Source organism: Dryas octopetala, chromosome 3, assembly GCF_963921425.1.
Source record: "Dryas octopetala chromosome 3, drDryOcto1.1, whole genome shotgun sequence".
NCBI lineage: Eukaryota > Viridiplantae > Streptophyta > Magnoliopsida > Rosales > Rosaceae > Dryas > Dryas octopetala.
This window is the reverse complement of record NC_141368.1, coordinates 16,353,595-16,378,130: the sequence shown is the minus strand read 5'-3', so window position 1 is coordinate 16,378,130 and position 24,536 is coordinate 16,353,595. Positions and strand designations below refer to the sequence as shown.

Here is a 24,536-nt window from a genome sequence, read left to right as displayed (position 1 = left end):
TACAACATTGAATTAAAAAAAAAATTACAACGTGGAATTGAAAATATTTTGAATATACGAGTTTTTTTTTTTTTTAAATATCAAAATTGGGCATGAAATAAATTTTTTTAAAATATACCCAAAATTGGTGTCTTTTTTAAAGATATCTTTGAGACCATTTCAATGGTATAATTTTTAACATAATTAAATTTATCTATTTTATTTTATTCAAGTATATATAAAAAATATTTAAAAAGGTATAGCTATTGATTTGAAGTTATTGAATTGTATCATTGTAAGTAAAACTGCAGTTCATTTCAATAGATACCAAAATAATTCTAAAAATTGAGCTATTGAACAATCATTGTGGATGCTTTTATGAAAAAGAGATATATACATCATTGGGGTGATGTAAGAGACTGAGCCACTACAAGTATAAATGAAAATTTATTTGCCTGATCTCAAAATTCTCTTTTCAAGCATATAAAAGGTGTATAAGAAAACAAAACAAAAAATATCGAGTTTACAACAGTCAAAAATAACGGTTATAAACAAGTTGTTCAAGGTATTATTCTTTGGGAAGAAGAATAATGTAGTGAGAAGAACTTCTATATCTCCGTTATAGGGGACGTGGATGACATGCAAGAGAGAGACATAGAGAAAGATGAGAGAGAGAGAGAGAGAGAGAGAGAGAGAGAAAGAGAGAGAGAGAGAGGTAAGTCTTTCTCTCTGTCTCTTTCTTGCATGTGATGCCACGTGATAATGGAGACAGGTAAATTATTCTCTAACGTAATAAAAACAAAGTAATAAATAAATCACTAAAGAAATTATAGAATGATGTACTAGCACTCTCCTCAAAATTATATTATAGATTTCACTTCCCAACTAAAAGAACATTATGGATTTCATTTCCAATGAAAAAGAAGCATACATCATTCAAGTGCTCTAAGAGACTGAATTATTGCAAAGTACGAAAATTTATTCTGCATAGCCTCGCCTGAAAAAATTTCCTTCTCAGGACTAGGAGGTGTAAAAAATAAAACATTATCTTTTTTTTTTTTTTTTTCTTACATCACTACTTGAACTTATAATGTCACTTGAGAGTTGAGATGAAGTTGATAGGCGAACACTAACACTTCCTAAATCTCTTACAAGGCTGACGGAACATATCAATCAAAACAGAAGTCTTACATTTTGGGCATTGGGGCTTCAATTCCGACACCATCACATAGATGAAGCAATGAGTACATCCCATCAAAACCAAAGATGGCACTTCTTCAACTACAAATTTACTGCCACCAACATCTTCATTTGTATTCAAACTCAGAGATGTGCATGTTTCTTGTGATGATGGTGATGAAGCTTTTGATCTATTTGATGATTCCACTTTCAAGCCCGTTTTTGGTGGTGACAATCTAAGGCTTAAATCAAGATCATTTGTAACCTCTTCTTCTTTTTTACCCATTTCCATTTCCATGAGGCATCTCTTTTTTGTTTCCTTGCTCTTCATCATACATCTCATTCCAACCTTCAAAACCCAAAAACAAAAGAAAAATTAAAATAAAATCTTATTCACAGAAACAAGTACATATCAAATAGCTAGTTCAGATAGATAATTAAAAAAAAAAGTCATACGAAGAATAATAGAATATAAATATTTACATAAAGCTTTACCTCATTGTAAGAATTATTTTGGCCACCCATTCTGTAGGGAAATGGTAATTAAAGCCTGTTTGATTCAGTTAGCTATGGTGGAACCAAAGATGAACTGATCTAATTATGCTTGAGGCAAAATCATAAATGCCACAGGTGCTAATCACATAGCATGAAATACTGTTAATGGCACCTTATTTATTGATAGAAAAGTTTTCAAGCATATATATAGTGGAATTAGGGAACATGGTTTTATAGCACACTGACTTGTCCAAAATGAGAGAGAAAGTTAAGAATTAAATTGATAAATGTAAAATTTAACAAAATTTAAATAATTTTATTACTTCTTTTAGCATTTTATTACTGTTTAATATATATTTTATGTAGTGAAAGAGAAATATGTATTTTTTATTTGAATGTAAAATTATGAAATACAAGTTAAACCATTTGAATTTTGAAATAAGACATTTAGAAGTAACCAAATTTGGGGAGGGAAAGGGCCAACTAAAAGCTATCTAATTGCTGCTGTTTTTAAGACAAGTGTCAGCCAAAGTCTGAAAAAAATTGATTCATTATGGAAAAATCCACTTAAGAAATAGCTGGAGATATTTTAGTAACCTTGGAAAAAAAAGAAAAAGAAAAAGAAAAAGGATTTTAGTAACCGTCGTAATTAAGAAACCAAACACAACGAATTCCTCTCTGTAAGCCAGATGGTAATCTTAGCATGCATCAGTAACTTTCGATAGATCCAATAATTAATGACTGGAAACATGATACATGATGCATACAGCTTGTAATGGAAAGTTACAGTAAGTTATAATGTGAGAGAGAGAGAGAGAGAGAGAGAGAGAGAGAGAATGTGATTGGTGAGAGATGAAGTTGGTGGGTTAATAGTGGGATTTATTATGACAATCTTAGAGTTTATGTAAGCTTTAGATAAGAAAGATACACCAGAGGTCTTATCTGGTACGATACACTCGAGGTGGTCTTATCTGGTACGATACACTCGAGGTGGAATGCGGGATGTGGGAAAACGTTCAAACGCCCTAATAAAAAAGATACAGGTCTTATCTGGTACGATACACTCGAGGTGAAATGCGGGATGTGAGAAAACGTTCGAACACCCTGATAAAAAAGATACACTAGAGGTCTTATCTGGTACGATACACTCGAGGTGGAATACTGGATGTGGGAAAGCGTTCAAACGCTCACCTACGGACACTGGGCGTTCAAACATTCACAAACATCCCACATTAATTCCACATTTTTCATCACGCATTGGAGAAAAAATCATAAATACTCTATGCTATAAATCTAATCACAACCTATTATCAGGATAAAGCATTCTTGATATGATAGTTGTAGCATTATCAATGTCTAATTAGTAGAATTTATAACTCTAGAGTAATGCACTAGTGTATGAAGGCACTGATGAATCATGAAACTTCTATTATATAAAATGTTCTCTTATAATACAAGCTCATAGTCATTAAAGGTGGTAAACTCTTAATCCTCAGAGAAGAATGGGCGCTGAAATAGAAGATAATAATAAAAAATTGAGCATAGGCAGCCGGAACTAGTATCAAGGCATAACACATATCTACAACCATGATCTGCGGTTCAGACCATCATCATCATCATAATGTTCATCACCATCTATTCTAGTAGCAAACTCCATGTCATCATCATCGCTACTAATGTCAACATCATCACTGTCTACATCTGAACTCACATCCGAAGTATGAAATGAGTTCCAATCAGGAGGGAAGGTCTTCTGCAGGGCTTCTGTAAGCTCCCCGCCCGTTCTCTCAATCTTGCGTAAGCACCTCGACCAGTGAACTGCAGTTCCCATATCAACAGTCAACTCAGATTCTATCATCTCCTTACAAATAGACAGAAGGCCGGAATAAATGTAAGCTTCTGCAACTGTAGCCCGTGACAGCAGAGATGTCATCAGGCAATGGTATACAGCTCTGTCCGGCTTCAACCCGGCCAACTTCATCTCTTTGAAGCATCTCAAAGCCTTATCTGGGAGAGAAGCACGTGCCCAACCATGTATTAATGTAGTGTAGGTTTTCACATTTGGCTTCACCCCAAGAGCTTCCATGTCTTCAATTGTTTTTGCAGCTCTCTGAAAAACAGAATGTACTTAAAAGATGGAACAGTAGAACTAAATTGAGGATTTAACAGGAAAATGAAGTTACTTTATTTTTCTAATTCTTGTACTATAAGATCCCATGGGTTTTCCAACTGGAATCAACAAGATAACAATTGATCACAATTATATGAACGACAGCACTTGGTTTCAGACAAGTCGGAATCACAAATGGGAATGACATCATTTTATTTTGCTTTCTAATGCACAACAGGCAAGAAATCCATCATGTAGAATATAATTTTGTTAATCAAAGGAACAAGATATGGAGAAGACATATTTTGATTTTAAAAGCTCAAATCTAATGACCATGTTGAGTAATGAAAAGGACGTGTTGATCAAACAATGGTCAACCAAGTAATTTTGTTTGAAGTAAAACTATTTTAAAAGTCCTGACAAAACCCTAAAATACATCTATTTGATCAAGCACCCAGCAGACGATAAATAAGAACATGCTGCAGTAACGGAACTTATTTTTCTCAACAGTAAAATAGGAAATAGACGGTAAGAGCATACCTGCATGTCTCCAGCCTTGCAACAAGCATTTATGAAGGACGTGTAGGTGTGGATATCAGGTTGAACCCCTTCCTGTTTCATCTGCTGCATCAAGTCAGCAGCCTCCCAAACGTCTCCTCTTCGAGCCCATCTGCACAAGGGAAACAACCAAGTCAATCGACAGGTTAAGAAGCAGAGAAAATAATAAATTAAAAGAGAAGAAAATAATATTGAAGAATTAAACTCAAACAAGTTTGAAAAGAACAGTCAAAAGAAGGCAGATGAAAGTAGTGCAAATCAAGATTTTCAACAAACCATACCCATCAATTAATATATTGTATACAAAGGTGTTCCTCGGAATTTTTTGAGCGCTCATTTCTTTAGTGACAGCTAAAGCACTCTGCATTCTGCCTGCCTTGCAACATGCCTTTAGCAATGCCTCATATGTATACACATCAAGCTCCAGACCATCATTCCTCAATTTGGTAAAATACTCGAAAGCTTTCCCAGTATCACCTAAAGATGCATAACCATGCATGATAGTTGTGTATGTATGTTCATTTGGACTAATGCCTGCCAGTGTCATCTCATCCAATATTTCAACAGCCTTCTCCATCTGAAGGATATACAACATACATGTGATTACCTCTGGAGTGAAAAGGAGGCATTCTGAAGCAAAATGATATAAAATTCCAAGCTAAACACAATAATATAATGGATTAATCATGTACTTCCAAATAAATAAAAACTACAGCAGAGAAGAGTCCACAATGGACCTGTAAATCACTATTTGAAATATCTTGTGTGTTCCATATTATGACACTTAGAGATAGACCACAGATTACAGAGAAAAATTATTCATTAGGTCATGAAATCTTTTATTCAAATGTATAAAAAGAATAAAAGAAAAGCTTAAAAATAGTATTTAACTTTAAGATCTCACTAAGGATGAGCCCAAGCACATGCCAGTTATTTGGACATTTTCACCAAATGCATTTTATACATCTTGTAAATATAATATATAGGAGAAACGTTGGCAAGAGAAATACTGTCACCTCAACATGAATGACAGAAGACAGTTCATTTAAATTTCTAGCAGAGCATTAAATCGGGCATTATGAACCACTACTACCACTAAAATAGGTATAGCCACCAAATAACCTACTTAATGCAGAGATAGAAACAATATGTAAGAGCAGAAATCCAGACATAAAACTTAATCCCCATTGTTATTACAAGGAAAATAAAACATTAGGAACAGACAAGTCCAAAAGAATAATGCTATACTTACCACATTTTTATACCATATGATGTGTCATTACTTTATTGAACAAAGTTTTTCTTTTTCTTTTTGGATTTTTCTTTTTATTTTTTAGTATTCAATGTATGAATGCCATGTAAGTTGCCACATAAGGTGGTATGAAATTATGGTATAAAAATGTGGTATGTGTAGCACTACTGAGTCCAAAATTATATAAAATAGAAGGGGGATGGGATGAACCTATGGAAACAAGTTGGAGTAAAATGGAATTACAAGAAATAAACAAAAACAATCATAAGACTCATTTCCTTTACTGTTTATGACAACCATCTCACAAGAAAGGAAAGAGGTGAGAATGGAATACACATAAACAATCATAAGACTCATTTCCTTTACTGTTCAATTTAATGGCCGTTCGAACTCTCGGATTTTGGGCTAGTTTTGAGCTGAACCCTAATCCCTAATAGGCTCATTTTGACCATTTTTACTGCACCACTCAAATGGCGTGTGATCCTGTTTAAGCTCTCTCTCTCTCTCTCTCTCTCTCTCTCTCTCTCTCTCTCTCTCTCTCTCTCTCTCTCTCTCTCTCTCTCTCTCTCTCTCTCTCTCTCTCTCTCTCTCTCTCTCTCTATTATATATATATCAAGCACATAATTAATATATGCATTGAACTTATTTACCTGGCGTTTCTCCACAAGACCAAGAATCAGAGCATTGAAAGTATGCACAGTTGGAATGCATCCGCTCATCCTCATCATATCAAAAATCTCTAAGCCTCTTCTCATTTCTCCAGCTCTTGCAAAACCATGTATTATTGGCATATATGTACGTGATGTAGGTCTATGCCTCGTCCTCTGCATTTCTTTGACTGTGCGAATGGCACGATCCATGTTACCCATTCCACAGAATGCTGTTATAATGTTATTATAGAGGATTAAGTCGGGCTTCAACCCATCCTTCACCAAATGTTCAACAATCGCAAATGCATTAGCCCAATCTTTTAACTTCAAAAATCCATTGATCAACATGGAGTAGGTCTTCATGTTATGGTTTATTCCAGATGATTCCATCAGTTTGCTAACTTCCAAGGCTTTAGAAACTTTTCCAACCTGAAAGTGGAGATACCAATTTTTAAATTAGGCATATCTGATATACCAAATGATAACAAGAACACACTAGTAGAAACTCTTTCTGCACCCCCAAAGAAAATGGTGATAATCTGAATTGAAGGCATCTATAGAAGGAACAACAAAAAATCAAAAGCTATGCATTCAACAGGCACGTGAAGGGGATAGAACCTGTCCAAGTAGAATGGCAGCAGTACGGAATTTACACAACTCAACTCAACTCAAAATCAGAACCCACAAGTAACATGTAGTAGGTAAAGGAACTAGGCAATGTACATAAGTTTCGATCAGTTTGGTCATTATGAATATTTTCTTAGCTTTTCTTCAGGGTGACAATGTTGTAACCACCTCTTTAAGTAAATTTCACAGCCTTAGAGGATTGGGATGTATATAACAGGGAGCAGCAGCTTCAATTGAAGGAAGAACTTCATTTTCATTTTTAATTTGATTGATGGTAGGCAGAGAGTATTAAAAAGCATTTTGATCCTTTCTTTATGGTTCACTGGTCTTTAGATATAATTTAGGTATAATAAGATCAAAACTCCAAAATGACAACAGAAGAGGGAAGAAGGAAATAAAGAACGCTAAAAAAACACCACCACCTATGGCTTATAAAGTGAAATCTCAGAGCAAGCCTTCCCTTTATTTCTTATTTTGGAGAAACTTGGTGTAGATAAGAACAATAGTATACAGCCTAGGAATTGAGATATCATGTAAGCTTAATAACAAAATGAATTTATGTTTTAATACTCCATGTTATGGCCCTATCGGAAAGCATTCCTCAGACTCCAAAAGTTTATAACTGCTCATAATCTAGAATTTGTGTATTACATGAACAGGAAGCTCTTAAATGATAGCACAAAAGCATAAGCCTACAACTCTGGAGACAAAAGAAAATCACTTTTATGTGAAAAGGAAAACATCGCCATACCTTAGTGTAAAGATTGATCAGACATCCATAACTGATAACTGAAGGAGTAAAGCCGCATTCCTATAGCCCAATCAGAGAGTGTTAGTGTACCAGGGAAAAAAGTAATGGTAACAATAATAAGACAAGACATTATGTACATTGAATAGATCTCTTTTTTGGATGAGTACATTGCAAGGATCTCTTATAGGAAACAGTAGAGAGTAAAGGTATTTTAATGGCTTGAAAGACCTAAAAGCTCGATGGACAACCTAAGAACCCTTAGAGTCAAACGTAAAGGATAGCTAAGCTACATTCTTGAATATTATCAAGCATCATAAACGAACAACTCCCATATATGGATTCTAAAGCAGTATATGTTATTTGTATATTTCATACTTGCAACAAAGTTTTTCTGTATTAAGTTTCCATATAAAGAAGATCCTTCTAGAAAAAATCATTACTTAGCTGGAAGCCACATCTTGATTTCATGATAGTTTATTTTATCATAAGTTGAGCACATAGACCTCTTTCAAATTGATCATTTGCCTTAGTGTATACATAGCTCTTCTATGTTTCAATCAAAGAGAACATATTTATCATATTACATTTCTTCTTGCCTTTGTTTAACCATGAAATGTTTTTTCATTTATAGAACAAAGAAAAAAATCCTGTCAAAATCTACCAATATCCTCTGATAAAAAGTAAATGTCACTTCTTAAAACTCTTGAACTTCTGATAATGGAACACCACAGGCACACAAATTCATATACATATGTAAACCCTCAGAAAACAAAAACACATCCACCTAAGCTTGTACCTTGAGTCGTTCAAACACAACCAAACATTTATCTTCATTGCCAATCATTGTGTAACCATCCATCATGGTGTGATAAATGTCGATAGGAGCATCTATGCCTGCTTCTTCCATGTCCCTCACCAAGGCCTCTGCTCGATCCATATTGCACGTTTGACTGTAATTTAAGCAAAACATAGAAACAACATGAAATTGAAAGAAAAGAAATCCACTTGACATGCATTCCACTTGCATAAATCACATTAAGAAGACCTCCAAAAAAGAATTTGGAGCAATAATGCTAGCTATTATATGATAACTAAAAAATAAATAAATAACTAATGCAAGAGAAAATTTTATTGAAGAGTAATAACCTCCTCATCTTTCAATTTATAGAAAATGAGGTGCAACAAGAATGTGTAAGCATAATGCATCTGCAAAATGAAATCGACATAAGAATGAACTTGTAACACTCACCAATAAGCATATATAATATTCCCATAAATGATTGCATTTAAAGTTGTATGTCTCTGTTTGGCCTCCTTAAACCAGTGATCTGCAGCTCTTCCAAACAACATCGAATAATGTTAAATTAAGAATATATAAAAATGCCTAGGTTATAGAATCAATTAGAACTCATCATTAAAAACAAATAAACGAATCAAAAGCCTAGATAATTAATTTGCACCTTAGGTGCAGAAAAGAAACAAGGTGCAGTAAGTGCAAAAGACACTTGCTTTATTCAAGGTCACTATAATCGTTTTGAGTGCAAGTTACATACTTGTTAAGTTGCACCTTAGTGTCCTTGCTTTTATATGGAATATTACATCTGTACACATTGGAGATCTTACTGCTTTTAGTGTCCTATCCTTTAACTACACTGGAAAGAGCTGTTACGCAAAACAGTACATAAAAATGACAAATTTCCTTGGATGAAGTTCTTTTTCTTCTTTTGTCTTAATTCTGTGATATATCATGAAGAATGGCTACATTAGACCCGTCATGAATTAAAAATTAAACAAAGGTTTTCTACTAAGAGGTAAATATAGATCAATGCATGCCCCTTTACATACATTACTTGATGCACATGTCCAATTTATATAGAAACCAAAAGAAAAGGCACTTTCTAAATTATGGACAACTTTCCAAAAAAGAAAAAAGATAAAGATAATTCTATTTGAAAGTCAGTAGAAATATATTTGTAGGACTACATAGCTCAATAAAATTTAACACTTCAGAACGTATAAAGTTCTTAAAAAGAAAAGACGCAGATGTATCAATTGTATCAGTGAACGAACCTGAACTGTACCTTATTCAAACTACTATAACTATTGAGAAAATGCACTAAACTAGAAATGTACATGGTTACTTACTCGGCATTGCCAATTTTCGCAAATCCCCCAACAATTATACTGTAAGTCACCAAACTCATTTCAATGCCCTCTTCCTTCATTTTTCTAACACAAGATAATGCTTCATCCATGTCTCTGCCAACTGCATAAGCGTGAATAAGGCTGCACATAATAAAAAATCTTTAATGCTGGAAAGAGGATATTCTAAACTAGATGCTCCTACAAAAATTATAGCTTCAGATATAAGTGGACATACTATGAATGATAATTCAGATGTTTGAATATCTAAACATAACCTGGTAACTGCAGCACAATTTTTTAATACAAAATATTTTACCACGTTTGACTTTACAAGATAAAATTCATTGTAGTATGATTTTGTGACTTTAGTGGGCTATACAACAATGGGTGACCTTTGTCCACCCAGATTCCACTCTTTCACAGGTTGAACCCAAGGCATCCAGCTTATTAAAGGTTGAGAAGAACCACTGTGGTTACAAGGACCAGTGGTAGTACAATTTGACAGTAGTTTACTTGTAAGACATTACACCCAAGAAAATGTGCATTGCAACTTACATAAAGGCTACATGCTTAAAATCTCATGCCAAAGAAAAGGCCGAAATATATTTTACTATTTGGTAAATAGATGTAAGATTCAATAAAACCCGTACACTTCTAATTTAAGCAATGAAGTTCCATTAATTATTACAATTTGCAAGAATAAAGTCCAGTACAACTCAACAAAGCCTTTACTTCTCATAAAAGGAGGGTGTCAATCATGAGTCCTTATCAAAATTACCTAGGTGACTGGGCTCTATTCAAGAAATTATAGGTGAAAAAGCAAGAAAGTTAATTCAAATTAATTGTGATCAAGTTAAGTAGTAAACTGATTACACTTTATTAAACTCAACTCAACAGAGCCTTTAATTCACATAAAAAGTGCAGTATCAATCACATGAGTCCTTATCAAAGTACATGGAGTCTACTCAAGAATTTCTAACATCACTAATTACCAATTAAAAGCCTATTTTGATATATGAGAGTCATATTATCAAATTCAATCAACTTAATCAGTGGAGTTTTTCATTGGACTTGTTACATTTGAAAGGAAAAGAGATAAAATAAAAATGTAACCAAAAAAAGAAGAGGGACTCAATTACTAAATTTAAAAATGAATGCTGAACCTGCCCACAAATACAGGATAGAATAATGTGTTTAACCCAAAATCAAAGGTGGCCTTATAAGAACTATTACAGAAAGGTTCAATTCAGAAAATTTTATCCAAAGTATTACCTTGTGTACACATGTGAGGTTGGCTCTATTCCTCTTGCCCGCATGCTCTCAAAAGTTTCACGAGCGCGATGCATGTCTCCTCGCCTTGCATAATACTTCACCATCAAGCCATATTCTCCTCTAGAAGGCTGATATGAAGAAGAAAAAACGTAGGAGCAAACATGTGTGTTATGTAAACATTACTGGATCAAAGCTATTATAATTTTGCTCAAATTCAAAGCAACGACTCATTGAATAATTTCCACATATTGTACAGCCATATACATGCACATAATGTCTGTGTGTGTATGTTGTACTAATTCTCACCATTGAAAGTGATTGGGACTTCATGAAGCACAAATCACGATATAAAGCACCCACTAGAGTAATCTCTTAATATTAATAATAGTTGGAACGAACTCAACCAAGCCTTTAGCCCAAAAATATTTGGGGCAGGCTTAGGACTGACTCCTTGTTCCAAATCATTAACAGTTCAAGCAATATACTTCAAGGAACATCTCATACCACATAACAGAATAGCACAGAGCACAAATAAAAACTGCTATGAACATCAAACCAAGTCATAGTTTAGGAGCTGTTGACATATAGTGAATGTGAAAACAAGGGTACTAATGAGCTTCTACCTTCTTAATTTTCTCAAAAGACCGAACAACCGCCTGCCAATTCTCAGGCTCGGTCTCCATAACCTTGCGCAAGTCCTTTCGCGAGCTCTCACGCTCTTTGTGCCACTTAGACCGATACTCAACGCCATTGTAGCCTTCAACCCACCGCGCCCTCTCCTCAGCTTTGTCCTTCAATCTCTTCCCATTATCCAATCTAACAGTCAGCACCCTTCCATGGAACTCCACCCCATCAAACTCCACCGCTTTCATGGCGGACTTAGCCGCAGCCGGACCCCCATATATAACAAACCCGAAACCGGCATTTCTCTCAGTATTGTCATAACCCTTTATCAGAATCACATTGTTTATGGGTCCGAATTGCCGAAAGAACTCGGCCAGCTCAATTTTTTTGACCCAGTTGGGCAAATTCCCAACAAAGATCTTACCCTCTTGCCTGAACTCAATTCTGGGCAAACCCGAATTCTTTTCGGGTTCATTGTCCTTGAGTGCGTCTTCATTTTCTTTAAGACTTTGTGTCTCTGGTGGTGGGGGTGGGGGTGGTGGAGGTGGAGGTGGAGGTGGGGGAGAGAGCTTGCTAGTGAGCCAGAGCTTGTTGATGAGAGAGTGAGAGTTGGTGTTGATTGTAGGGGTAGTAGGGACAGGGGTGGGATTAACGAGGTTCTTGAAGGGGTTTTTGGGGATTTTGGAGGTGGGTTTGGGGTTGGGGGAGTGAGGAGGAGTGGTTTTGAGAGTTTTGGGGCGGCGAAGTTGATTAGAGAGAAGAGGGGAGGAGTTGTTGGTGGTGGTGGGGTTATCGGAATTTGGGGGTGGAGGAGGGGTTGGTTTGAGAGAGAAGGAGAGAGACGTTGTGGTGGTGGAGTGGTGTTTTGGGGTGAGGAGGTTGGTGGAGAAAGGGGTGGTGGTGTTGGGGTAGTGTGGGGTGGAGAGTGAGAACTCCATTATCTGCTTACCACTATGGACTATGGACTACTGCGAGCTTGCTTTGTATTGGGAGGCAACTGTACTGTTTTTAGACCCAAAATAAAAAATATAAAAAATCTACTGTTTCGTGTTAGGAATATTTTAATTTTGGGTAATTGAGTAATTCTCCACGCATAAACAATTAAAATAAATGTTAACCAAATATTTCACTGAGGAAACAAAAAAACAAATTGAGAAATATATTCAAGTGAGGGAAATCATATACAAAATAATCCAGCGTCACCATTTTATTTAGACAAAATTTTAGCTACGCTCTCTGAAATATTACCCGAGTTCACATCTGCCTTCTAAATAAATAATTTGACTCTCAACGCTACTAGTTTTAAAATTTTATCTAATGTGTCTCACATTGTCAAGTTGCTCAGTGATTAATTTAAGAATATAATACTCACAAAATTTAACAGAAAACAATTATATGATTTATATCTACTCTTGAAAAAAACTAAAAAATAAACAATTTTTCAATAACATAAAAATAAGAGTACAGTTACTTCGATTATGAGCAGACAAAAACTCATTTGAATGCCTTGTGTAGTTGCTGAATTATACACTACTTTTACGTAATTTTGTGGTGTAATGTTGCTCATTGTTCGCTACAAGCGTTCAAATGCTCATTGTAACCGCTTTTCATTTCAAGCATTCAAGCTATTTTAACCTTAAGATTGAAATGAGCAGTTGAATAAAATGTACAAATTGTAATGCGCAGTCACTTAAAAATGGACCGAATTATTTTGTTTTTTAAAAGGTGGATTGTTTTGTGCATGCTCCTCTCAGTTGGGCGGGTTGTAAACTTGTAACACAGGACCAAATAGTAGCGGCGAAGGAACATTGAGTAAATAAATTATCTATGGTTTCAATATCCGCTTCATAGAAACGTTAACATTAGGGTTTAAACGAGTAATGCAATACTTAGTTTGGAGGCACCCATTAAGAAGAAACCAACCTAACATTTTAATTTTTAGGAAAAACAACTAACTCGTAGAGTTTGAAGTTTGAACCGATGCTCGCAAGTCGCAACCAAGTAGCAGATTTTATAGGAAAAAAAAAACCAGTAGGGGATGATCCCCAACAAGGTTAAAATTTAGGGCAGATATTTACTTTCAATAACTCAAAGGCATAGAGTATCCGGCTTAGTTAAAATTTTAGAGGTCGATAGGAGTATATCTCAAGGAAGAGGATCCCCTGCCTTGCTTCCCTGCAAGGCAGCTACCATGCTCAAATCTGAGCCCTTGACATTATGTCTTCAAAGGCTCAGATTTGAGCATGGTAGCTGCCTTGCAGGGAAGCAAGGCAGAGGATCTTCTTCCATATCTCAAACCCGAAAAAAGAGTACATCCAATATTTATTCCACATTAAGTGACAAAATGAGTTATTTTTTTCATTGGATATAGGAAGAAAATGTGATATCTTGATAATGTTATAGATAATTCAACCAATACCTCCTGGTCTCGTACAAATTTGGACTCAATAATTTTTTTTTTTCCCATTTTCATATGATATAAAAAATACATAAAAACATCATCTGTTCATCACAACAGTAATCTTGCAAGACCTGACCACTTCAGATCAGAAACCAAATACTCAAAGGCACATCCACAGACAGAATCTATCAAAAGCAATGCCAACAATATTTGCGCAAAATCAAACATGTTAACTCCATTTGATAAACTAAAGTACCATTTTCCAAATTCAATGTCAAGCAAACGCTCAATTAAAATACAAAACAAGATCCATTTACCATATCACTACTACCAGATCTCAAATCAAATGCAAAGTTCATGAACTAAATTTCTAGCCTTTAAACCGCAACACAAAGCTTCCATTACCTTAGTACCTTCTTCCCCCCTGTTGACCCCCCCTTCCATAACCTTGGCTAGGGATCATAACCTGAGGCTCGGCTTCAGATACCCCAGGAAGGTCAGCCATGCCAAGAGCAGCAAGCATGTCAATGGTCTCCTTGTCAACCTTGATTTCGTCAGTCTTGATAGCTGACTCGTCAGGAACAAAGTCCATACGACGCTCACGCTCTTCTTCCTGCAGTTTCAGAGAGATACCCCTGACTGGACCCTTCTGGATACGCTTCATCAGGTGAGTAGAGAACCCAGCAATCTTGTTCCGGAGCCGTTTTGAGGGTATGATGGCAACCTCTTCCAAGATCTTCTTGTTTGTGTGGAAGTCCAAGGTCATCTTTGAGTAGTACCTTTCAATCACCTGACGTGAGGACTTCTTCACCGTCTTGGTACGAACACGACCCATTTTCAAGAGTTAGCTCTTCCTGCAATGATATAAATACAGTTGAAACTACATTGATCCATTTCAAGCTAAATGAATATGAAACAGATGTACCCATTTCAACCTAGCTTCTTCACTAAAAATCCATAAAACCAAAACTAATAAAACTAAGCCAAAAAGCCAATCAGAGTATTTGCACGCTGAAATAATTAAGAAACAAAACTAAACAAAAAAGGTCTTGTAGAAATTTAACTAAAACTTCATCAAACCAAACCCTAATAAAACTAAGCAGCAAAGCCTATAAAAGTATTTGCAACTGAAATAAATAAGAAACGAAAAAGGTCTTTTAGAAATTTAACAAAAACTTTATAAAACCAAACCTAATAAAACTATGCAGCAAAGCCGATTAGAGCATTTGCATACTGAAATAACTTAAGATCCAAGACTTGCTTTCAACACCACCAACTTTCTCGAACCCAGAGTCCTTTTACTCTAATCATTCAAATAAAGTAATTTTACTGCAAAAAAATTCCATATCCATATTCAAGAATTTCATTTCCCTGAACTGGGTATCCAGTTTTCTCACACAAATATTTATACTACACACAAGTCCATGACCATATTCAAGTATCTTCTAAACACACCACAAACAAAGCCCTTTCCAGTGTCCATTTTGGACAAATCAAACAGATGAGTTAACTACTTTGCATCTACCATGGACGAAAAGAAAAAAGAATACCAATCAAGTCCACAAATATTCGAATTCCTTTTATATGCTACTGCAATTGCAATGACATAGAACCATGAGATAGAAAACAAAACCTAAAACATAACTTACAGTGCGACAAAGGGAAGATGAAGAAGCAGAGGAGGCGCAGAGAGCAAAACGAGTGCGGCAGCTGAAAGAGTGAGAAAAATACCTACCTAGGGTTTCTCTTTTTAAGCGCACTGGACCTGTGTTATGGATTGAGTGGGCTACACCCGACCCGAGACCTTTTTCTGTCTTTGTTTCTTTTTTTCTTTTTTGAATGAAATATGCATCAGATCTCAAAAATCAAATTTAGATGAAATTCTAAGAAATTAGGTTACATTTGCATATTTAAAAAATTTTATGGGTACTTGGCCAAAAAAATTTTATGGGTAAGTAGCAAAAAAAAAAAAAAAATTGATGGGTAGGTCGGCTAAATTTTGTTATTGGTTTTTTTTTTTATCACAAATGATTCCTCAATTTTGAACAAAATATCAATTTGGTCGGTCTTTAAAATGCATTTTCACTCAATGTGATTTTTCATATTTACTACTGCACATCAATGTTGCTTTTCCGTTCAATTCTATCTGAATTGTGTAAAAAATGCTCACGTACACAATACGAAACTTTATTTTAGAGGTAAGAATATTTTAACACCCAGAGAGAGTGTGTCAAGATTCGGGTTAGGGATCATTTTATTCATTTTGTTTTTTTTTATTATTTTATTTTTAATCTTTTTTAAAGGTAAACTTGGAATTAAATAATTTGTAAGGTCTTTTTGGGTGGTTACAGAACGTGTGAACACCATTTTTGGCCTTAAGAAAAGGTCACATGCACTGCGCATGACAATTTTTTTTATGAAAATTTGAAAAAAATAAAATATAAAGACAACATTAATGTGCAGTAGTAAAGATTGAGGACCTTATTGAGTGAAAATACATTTTGAGAACCAAATTGATATTTAGATGAAAGTTGAGAAACCATTTGAGATAAAAAGCTTTTTTTTATTGGGTGGGGGTCAATTTGGCACACGGGCTATAATTGAGGTGGCCAGCAAAATGGCTACTAAGCCTTAATACTATTAGGGATAGTAATGGGATAGAGTCAAGACGAAGTCGAGATCGGGCAGGGTCAGGTTTATCATTCTCATCTTTGCCTACATGGTTTAATGGAGACCTTGTTGGGTTTGGGGCCTTAATACCTGTTTTTCAATTTTTTTTTCCTTCTTAACATAATAAAATATCATGCAGTATATCGGTCCCATTTGAGATTGCGGTGGAGGACCCAAAAACTGTTGTGAATAACAATTCTCAATCACCTACAACAATTTTAGTGTTTGGTAAAAAAATTTAAAACTATTTTTCCTCACAATTCTCAACTCCTTACAACAAAAACAGAAAGCATATTTCTATGTGCTTTTGAAAGCTGCAGTGAATCAAAATAATAATGAATATTTTATTTTACTCATAATACCCTCATTAATTTCTATAATTTTTATTTGTTTATTTTAAATTAAAAAATATGTTCATTGTTAGTTATATTTTATATTGTGATAATTAATTATGATATTTTATTTGTACGATTAAAATTATAATATACCTAAAAAATAATAGGCATACTTATTTAATAATGTTGTTCTTAGAAAAATTAATGCTAATAAAAATTTGTAGCCAAAAATTTTAAAAACAATTAAAAAAACATTTTATTTTACCAAATGAATAAGTGGAAGACACTTTCAGCATCATGTCTATTTTAGTAATTATACACAGTCACAACACTTTTACATTAACATTTACCAAACACTTTGATACTTTTTTTGTACTCACAACACTTTTGAAAACATAGTTTACCAAACACTCAATTTTTTTACTTTACAGCTGACTTTACTTCACAGCTGTTTTTTCTTACAACAATATCAAACTGGCCCATAATATAATACACATAAAATACAGGAAATAATAAATAAGTTCATTCTATATCCCCTAATGTTAAATCAACTCACTTAATTTTTTGGAATGTTAAAATGGTCAATCAAATGATAGATAAGCCTAAGTCGATCTTCAAAAATGAGGCACTGAAATTGACAAAAGAAAAAGGCATTGTACTTGGCCAATAGTTATTGTTTGCCAATAACTTTTGTAGTGACAAACATTAACAATCATTGTTACTATTAAAATTATGGTGAATGTGACTCCATAAGTTTGAAATTTTGTGTTTTAGGTTGCTTTATGAATTTTTTGCAAGTTTATGTAAGAAAAAGATATAATGTATATCCATAAGTATTATTTTTTATGCATTTTTTAAGGCACTATTGCACAGTGAGTATAATTACTATTGGACAATAAATATATTGTAAAACACAAAAAAAAAAATGTGCACTTGGGTTTCGTGCCGAGCATGCTAGTTCATTAAAGTGGACCAACTTATTACCAATTTTTTGGAAGTGGACCGACCTATCATACCATTTTTCATTTTGGACCTTAAAAAAGCCCCATAAAATATACTAACACGCATCATATTATAATATATTAAGTTGAAATCATAAAGCTATAAAAGTTATAATATTGTTTATAATATGTATTTATAAAAGGTTTATTTTATACAAAACTTAGAAAATGTTGTTTTTTTTTTTATAATAAATTACTCCCAAAGACAAAAAATACAAGGTTCTGAACTAGAAATACACCTTAAAAAAATCAAGCTAAAGGACATTCTATTCGCGTGCGCGTGTCCATTAGTGTAACAAAAGCTATCGAGCGCTTGACATTCTTGCCGAGGTCTTACAGATGCAGATGCATTTGTATCTAGATTTGAAGGTAGTTTTGGAGTTGCATACGTAGTTTTTAGGGCAATTCGAGCTTGTATATGCAGTTTTTAGAATGCAGATATAGTGTGCATTTGTAGTGTTTAAGTTGCAGATGCAGGCTGCATCTACAGCTGCCAAGTGCTCGACAGTTCTTGCTGAGCGTTAAATGCTAAGTTTGTTGTGGAAGATAAGTATTGAGCCTGGTGGACTGTAAATTAAATTTCTTTCTCAATTTAGCATTCTCAGTAAAGTACCTTTTGTTTTTTTTATTTAATATGTTTTAGTTTTTAACTTAAAATTCAAAGTTGAAAACTAACACAAAAATATTGTTTATAATATGTATTTATAAAAGTTTTTTCTACACTTTACCCACCCAGACTTTGGGGTCGATCTCAATTTACCACTTAAATAAAAAAAAATTAAACCACATTGCCACCTAGACTTTCATTTTTGGTAATATCCCACATCTGTTCGATATTGTCAATATTTTTGTCAAAAAAAACACATGTATCGCATGTGATCCACTTTCAAGAATTATTTTGGTCCCTTTGGATCCCCACGACATGTTAAAAGGGATTAGGATTTGTTCATTCATATTTTTAAGGATTAATTTGGCATTCCCTAAACTTAAAATTCTAAACAAGAAAGCGCTAATCCATTTTGGCATGTCGTGGGGACCCAAAAAGACAAAAGAAACTGTTAATACGTGTTTTATTATGACGGAAATACTAATGGAATTGGACATAGATGAGACATTGAAAAACTAGTAAATTACTCCCAAGGACAAAAAATTCAAGATTCATAACTGGAAATCCACCTAACAAAATTAAGCTAAAGAGCCAATCTATTTGCGTGTGCTCACTTGGAGGCGAGAAAAAGTCTATCGAGTGCTTGGTAGGCTTGTCAAGAGCTCAGCGGACACAGATGCATCTTCTATCTATGTTTGTAGATTTTTAGGTTGCAGATGCATATTTTTAAGTTGCAGATAACATATTTAAGGTTGTAGATGATTTCTACTAGTCGGTTTGACTAGTTTGAACCTGGCTCGTTTAGCCCACCAAGAGACTGCCTATGGACTTGTTCCCAACCCTTAACCCACTTTGAGTTTCTTTTCTTTTTAATCGGAACTTTGGGTTTTTTTCCCCGGTCAATTTTTTTTATTGCATGTTTTTCAGTCTTTGATAATGTTGATCACATGTTTAAGTGAGAATCATTCTTTTCTTATTTTTGAGTGTAGTAAATGCTCAACCATTAAATGAATAGAAGATATTGGTTCCCATGTTGGTCCACAAAATGTTTTGGAAAAAATTTAGCAATATACCCTAAATTATAGGTCGTTTCCTACATTGTACTTACTTTGGCTTTCACGCTCTTCTCTGCTAGTTTACAATAATGACTTCAAGAGAAATTGATCTGATCCAAGTGAATTTGCACACAAGAACATAGAAAATAAACAATACATGATTGTTTAAGGTCTACATGAACCTCCTATGGGCAGGACTCTTGCCCAACAATTCAGGTTCAATTGCATGATAGATGATTCAATTAATTTTACAATTATAAATAAGAACCCATAATTGATAGATCAACCTCTAACGTTCAGATTGAATCTATTGATGTTTTCTAAGTTCCTGCAATCTCAATTCACGTCCAATCTTTTCCAGACATAATTTATTTAGCCAATACCAATCCATCTGACATTACGCATCATCTAAAGACTCTCAATGAGTGATTCACACTAGTGAAGCCTCCATCAATCATGAGATTATCCCCACTTATATACCTGGACTCATCACTTGCTAAGAAAAGCACAGCATTAGCTACATCATCAACTGTCAATTCCACTCCTTGCAAGTTGGCATTTCTCCCTACGAAATCCCGGAAACCAACCCAGGCATCTTTAGTCCTCTCCTCCTCGGGCATGTGAGCCAAAGACAAATCTGTTGCAACTCCATAAGGAGATACGCAGTTAACTCGTATCCCATGAATCCCAAGCTCAGCAGCAACGTTCTTGGTGAGCCCCAATACAGCATGCTTGGACCCTGTGTATGCATGTGGACCAAGGCCTCCTATAGCACTCGCAACACTGGAAAGAGAAATTATACTGCCTTTTTTCAGTGGGATCATTGCCCTAGCTGCATGTTTCATTCCGTGGAAGACTCCCTTCACATTGATATCAAAAACCTTCTCAAACTCAGATAAGTCTGCATTGCGGATGTCAGGACAAGGTGAGCCTGACACCCCAGCATTGTTGACCATGATATCAAGTGTGCCATATTTATTGACTGTGAAATCAACTGCACGGCTTACATGATCCTCTATTGTGACATCACAATGGAAATAGCAAACGTTGGGGTCACCATTGAGGGATTCGCAGACTTGCAAACCCAAATTGTCCTGCACATCAACGAAACAAACTTTTGCACCATGTTTGTGGAATAGGCGGACAATGCTTTCTCCAATACCAGTAGCTCCACCGGTCACCAATGCCACTTTCTCTGCTAACCTGAGGAAAAAACAAAATTGATGATCTACAAGAAGATGTAATGTGTACAAGGAAAAAAAAGAAGATATAGATCATATATATGTTATAGAGGATGATTTTACTGTTTGATTTCTGGCACAAATTTGGCTTTCTTGAGAAACAGATTATTTGAATGAGTTAAATCTTTTTTTTTTTTTTTGGTGAAAATGATAATGAGTTAAATCATTTTCAAGACAACATGAGAGTGGTCAAGGAATATTGTAATACTATTTAAATTGACGTGATCAAGCAATGGTCGTTTTCATCAAGCAAAAAGATAATGCAACTGGTCCCGAGCCTTTGAAGTTGAAGTACACAATTTAAATTGAGTACCACACGTATCTCCTTATCTTTTTTGTAGTCACTTCAAGGCCCAAGACCATTTGCATTATTTGCTTGTTCTCTTTTGCAGAAGTAAATAAACTTTATCTTGCAGAAACCTCCATCAGACAATGGACTAAATTTAGTTAACAATGGATAGTAGTGAAAATAACTTTAAGGCCTCACTTTAACTATTATCCATTATTACATACATAACCTAGTTTTGAAATTGCATTTACTTCTAACACAACTAGGATTTTTTTTTTTTTTCTGTGCTATGGGGTTAAGATAAAATTTCAATATTGTGAAAACTTGACAACTATGATTACAAAATTTAGCAACAAGTTCTGAAATTTTTTCCAAATTCAGATGCATCCAAAATTCCACAGTTGATCATAAGCTTGGCTAGATGAGTTCAACAGTAATTTAAGAAATTCCTGATTCCCAAAATCTTGGTCATTTTAGTTACCATTTGGTCCATTTTGTGAAAGGAAGAAAAAGATGAGTTGAAAATTAAAACAAAACAAAAAAAAGGTTGATGAAATTCATAGAAATTGGCTGCAGAATAAATCTAAAACCCCAGATCGGTTCAACATGAACAATTTACAAGCCCAGAAATCCATTAACTGAATCAATGAAACATGCTTTCACAGTGTTTACTACTATAATACCAGCCAAACCATGCTAGAGCAAGACGAACAAAACCCAGTTTAAACTTCCAGAAACTTAGTTAATCTTAAGGCATACTACAGTCTACAGACCGAAAATAAACTGGTCAAATCACAAAGGCAAAAGCCAAACCAAGTGAGTTTTGCAGTTTGCACCATTAGGTTCATTACCCAGATCACAGAGGAAACCAAAACAGTTGACAACAAAAGCTAAGCTATAGTTGCAGATTGAACACCCAGAAAAAAAAAAAAAAAAAAGAATAAACAAGAAAAACAGAAAGGCATATAGTATTTGTCCAATTCAGCTCAAAGTCTCAAACCCACAAATCACAATAGAGAGAGAGAGAGAGAGAGAAGGGTTTGTTACCTCTGGCTTGGAAGCGAATCCAGTTCAGTCATGGTGGTGGACGCGCCTCTTTGTCTGTCTGTGTGTCTGTGTGTGTGTGAGATTTTTAATATTTTTGGACTAAGGGGAGGGGTTATTACTTATTAGGATGATTAATCCCAGATTCCCAGCTACTAAGTAAAACTGTCGGTGGGTTTTGCATTATTTTCCCCAACATTTCAGTGTTTGTAAATTGTAATAAAGCTCTCTTTAATTTTGTGTCTGTGCTGTAATAATTTGTTTTTTGTATTGCTTTTTATAAATTCCAGCTAACCAATTATACATTACAAAATGAAAAGAAAGTTAAAAAAAAATCTATATTGTCTCCCTCCTCCTTGTCTCTCATCTACTCTCTCTTCTCTGTCCTTCATCGACTCTCAAAGTGACTACTAGTCAGCGGCAAAGCCAGTAGCGGAACCAAGAATTTGTTCTTGGAGGGGCCGAACAAAAAAGTAGAATTACGAGGACTTATTTTTATATTAAAAAAAAAGATTTTTTTTTTAAACCCAAATCTAGAACCCCAAGAATAACCCGACCCAGTTGCAAAAAACCGGTACCAAGCCGGTCTTTCGTCGTGCCACTCCACCTGCCCGCGTCGCAGCTGTCTCGCTGCCGAGCTTTCTTGCTGAGCCCAACAACCAAGCTCCAACTCCTCCCTTTTCGCTGCCACCAACAGCCAAGATGCTCCCCACTACCATCAACGTCACATCCTGTTTGGGTTTTTGATTTTGAGACAGAAGAAAGAAGAGAGAAAGTAGAAAAAAAAAAAAAAAAAAAAAGAGAAAAAGGTAAAGGAAGAATAAAAAAATGAAAAAAAAAACAAAAGATTACAAAAAGAGAGATTCTCCTTGTCGCACGCACAAAAAGAAATAAAAAAAATATTTCTTTTTGCTTCTTATATTATATTAGAAGAAGAAGAAGTTGATTAGCAGCAGTGATAATTAATTATTAATTACTGCTATTTGATAGTAGCAATTATTGTTATAGTGCCTAATTTTAAACACCCTACTCACCAAAAAAATTTGTCTAAACCCCCACCCATCTAGAAACTCTTTCAAAACCCCCTAAAACTTATAATCCTAAATTACCCTTCTGACGCATGCTGACGCGCGCTGACGCATGCTGACACATGCTGACGTCACTGTAACTATATTTTGGTGAAACTGTTTTTTTTTTTTTGAAATTGAAGTTTTTGCTAAAACTCAATATTTCACTAAAACTAAAATCAAACACTGAAATTGAATTTCATTACACTAAAACTGAATTTCAAAAATTCAGTTACACTGAAACTGAATTTCAAGAATTCAATTACACTGAAACTGAATTTCATAAATTCAGTTACACTAAATTGAAGAATTCAGTTATGAATTCACTTACTGAAACTGAATTAAGTGATGAAACAATTACACCTCGACTAAAATGTAATTACACCTTAATTAAAAAACAATTACACCTTTACTAAAACAATTACACTTCACTAAAACAGTTACACCTTTACTGAATTCCGTTTCACTAAAAAGAACACAGCAACCTTATAAAAAAAAATAATAACAATACAATAAGCCATTGAGATGAGAGGAGTAGCCAACAATACAACGTCGTCCGATCATCTCACGCGCGACGAGTACACGACAGTCGCCACTGCCTCGATCTGTTTCTACCTGCAAATTTGATTCATCATATTTCAGAACCATAATTTCATTCAAAATTCATTTAAAACTCATGTTTCACGAGCTGAAACTGTTTCACGAGCTGAAACTGTTTCACGAGCTGAAACTGTTTCACGAGCTGAAACTGTTTCACGAGCTGAAACTGTTTCACGAACTGAAACTGTTTAATCAATAAATGTAGGCTTAAAGTTCCCTATACACAGTTACAACAACACACAATGAGGTTCGATTTGGGGTTTTTTGATTCATCAGCAATTGGTCCAATCCAAACACATAGCATTGAAGAGTACAATGAGGAGAAGAATATTAGTACCTGACTCGACGGAAATGGCTGCCGGAAAAGCCAGATCGCCGGCGGAGAAGCCGCGGCCTTTGTGGCTTCGATCTGCCGCCGTGGCTGATCAGATGGAAAATCTGAGCACACCATCGTGCTCAGGACGTCGAGAGGAAGAAGGCTTGGGTGGTTTGGCATTCCAACTCCGCCGAAAAAGGCAGATCGCCGGCGGAGAAGCCGCGGCCTTTGTGGCATCGATCTGCCGCCGTGGCTGATCGGATGGAGA

General features: G+C 35.0%; 3 protein-coding genes across 4 annotated transcripts; all 3 read right to left on the bottom strand.

The window, feature by feature from the left end:
* Window positions 1-3,052: 3,052 nt before the first annotated feature.
* On the bottom strand, window positions 3,053-12,589 carry LOC147291378 (pentatricopeptide (PPR) repeat-containing protein). Of its 2 annotated transcripts, XM_086238153.1 has the most exons (10): window positions 11,642-12,589; window positions 11,019-11,146; window positions 9,747-9,887; window positions 8,851-8,937; window positions 8,398-8,551; window positions 7,602-7,661; window positions 6,224-6,652; window positions 4,603-4,898; window positions 4,304-4,433; window positions 3,053-3,763 (listed from the first exon to the last, which is right to left on the bottom strand). In XM_086238153.1, exons 1-10 carry the CDS (start codon window positions 12,578-12,580, stop codon window positions 3,233-3,235), a joined length of 2,895 nt encoding a protein of 964 aa, XP_086094279.1. In that variant the 5' UTR covers window positions 12,581-12,589; the 3' UTR covers window positions 3,053-3,232. The 2 variants fall into 2 exon arrangements, with proteins under 2 accessions (XP_086094279.1, XP_086094281.1); XM_086238155.1 differs by lacking the exon at window positions 8,851-8,937.
* A 1,663-nt stretch (window positions 12,590-14,252) lies between these two features.
* Window positions 14,253-15,839, bottom strand: LOC147291377 (small ribosomal subunit protein eS17-like). Its single transcript, XM_086236400.1, has 2 exons — window positions 15,693-15,839; window positions 14,253-14,897 (listed from the first exon to the last, which is right to left on the bottom strand). Exon 2 carries the CDS (start codon window positions 14,876-14,878, stop codon window positions 14,450-14,452), a length of 429 nt encoding a protein of 142 aa, XP_086092526.1. The 5' UTR covers window positions 14,879-14,897; window positions 15,693-15,839; the 3' UTR covers window positions 14,253-14,449.
* A 3,966-nt stretch (window positions 15,840-19,805) lies between these two features.
* Window positions 19,806-22,710, bottom strand: LOC147291376 ((+)-borneol dehydrogenase 2-like). Its single transcript, XM_086236262.1, has 2 exons — window positions 22,289-22,710; window positions 19,806-20,914 (listed from the first exon to the last, which is right to left on the bottom strand). Exons 1-2 carry the CDS (start codon window positions 22,318-22,320, stop codon window positions 20,116-20,118), a joined length of 831 nt encoding a protein of 276 aa, XP_086092388.1. The 5' UTR covers window positions 22,321-22,710; the 3' UTR covers window positions 19,806-20,115.
* Between the last annotated feature and the right edge of the window lie 1,826 nt (window positions 22,711-24,536).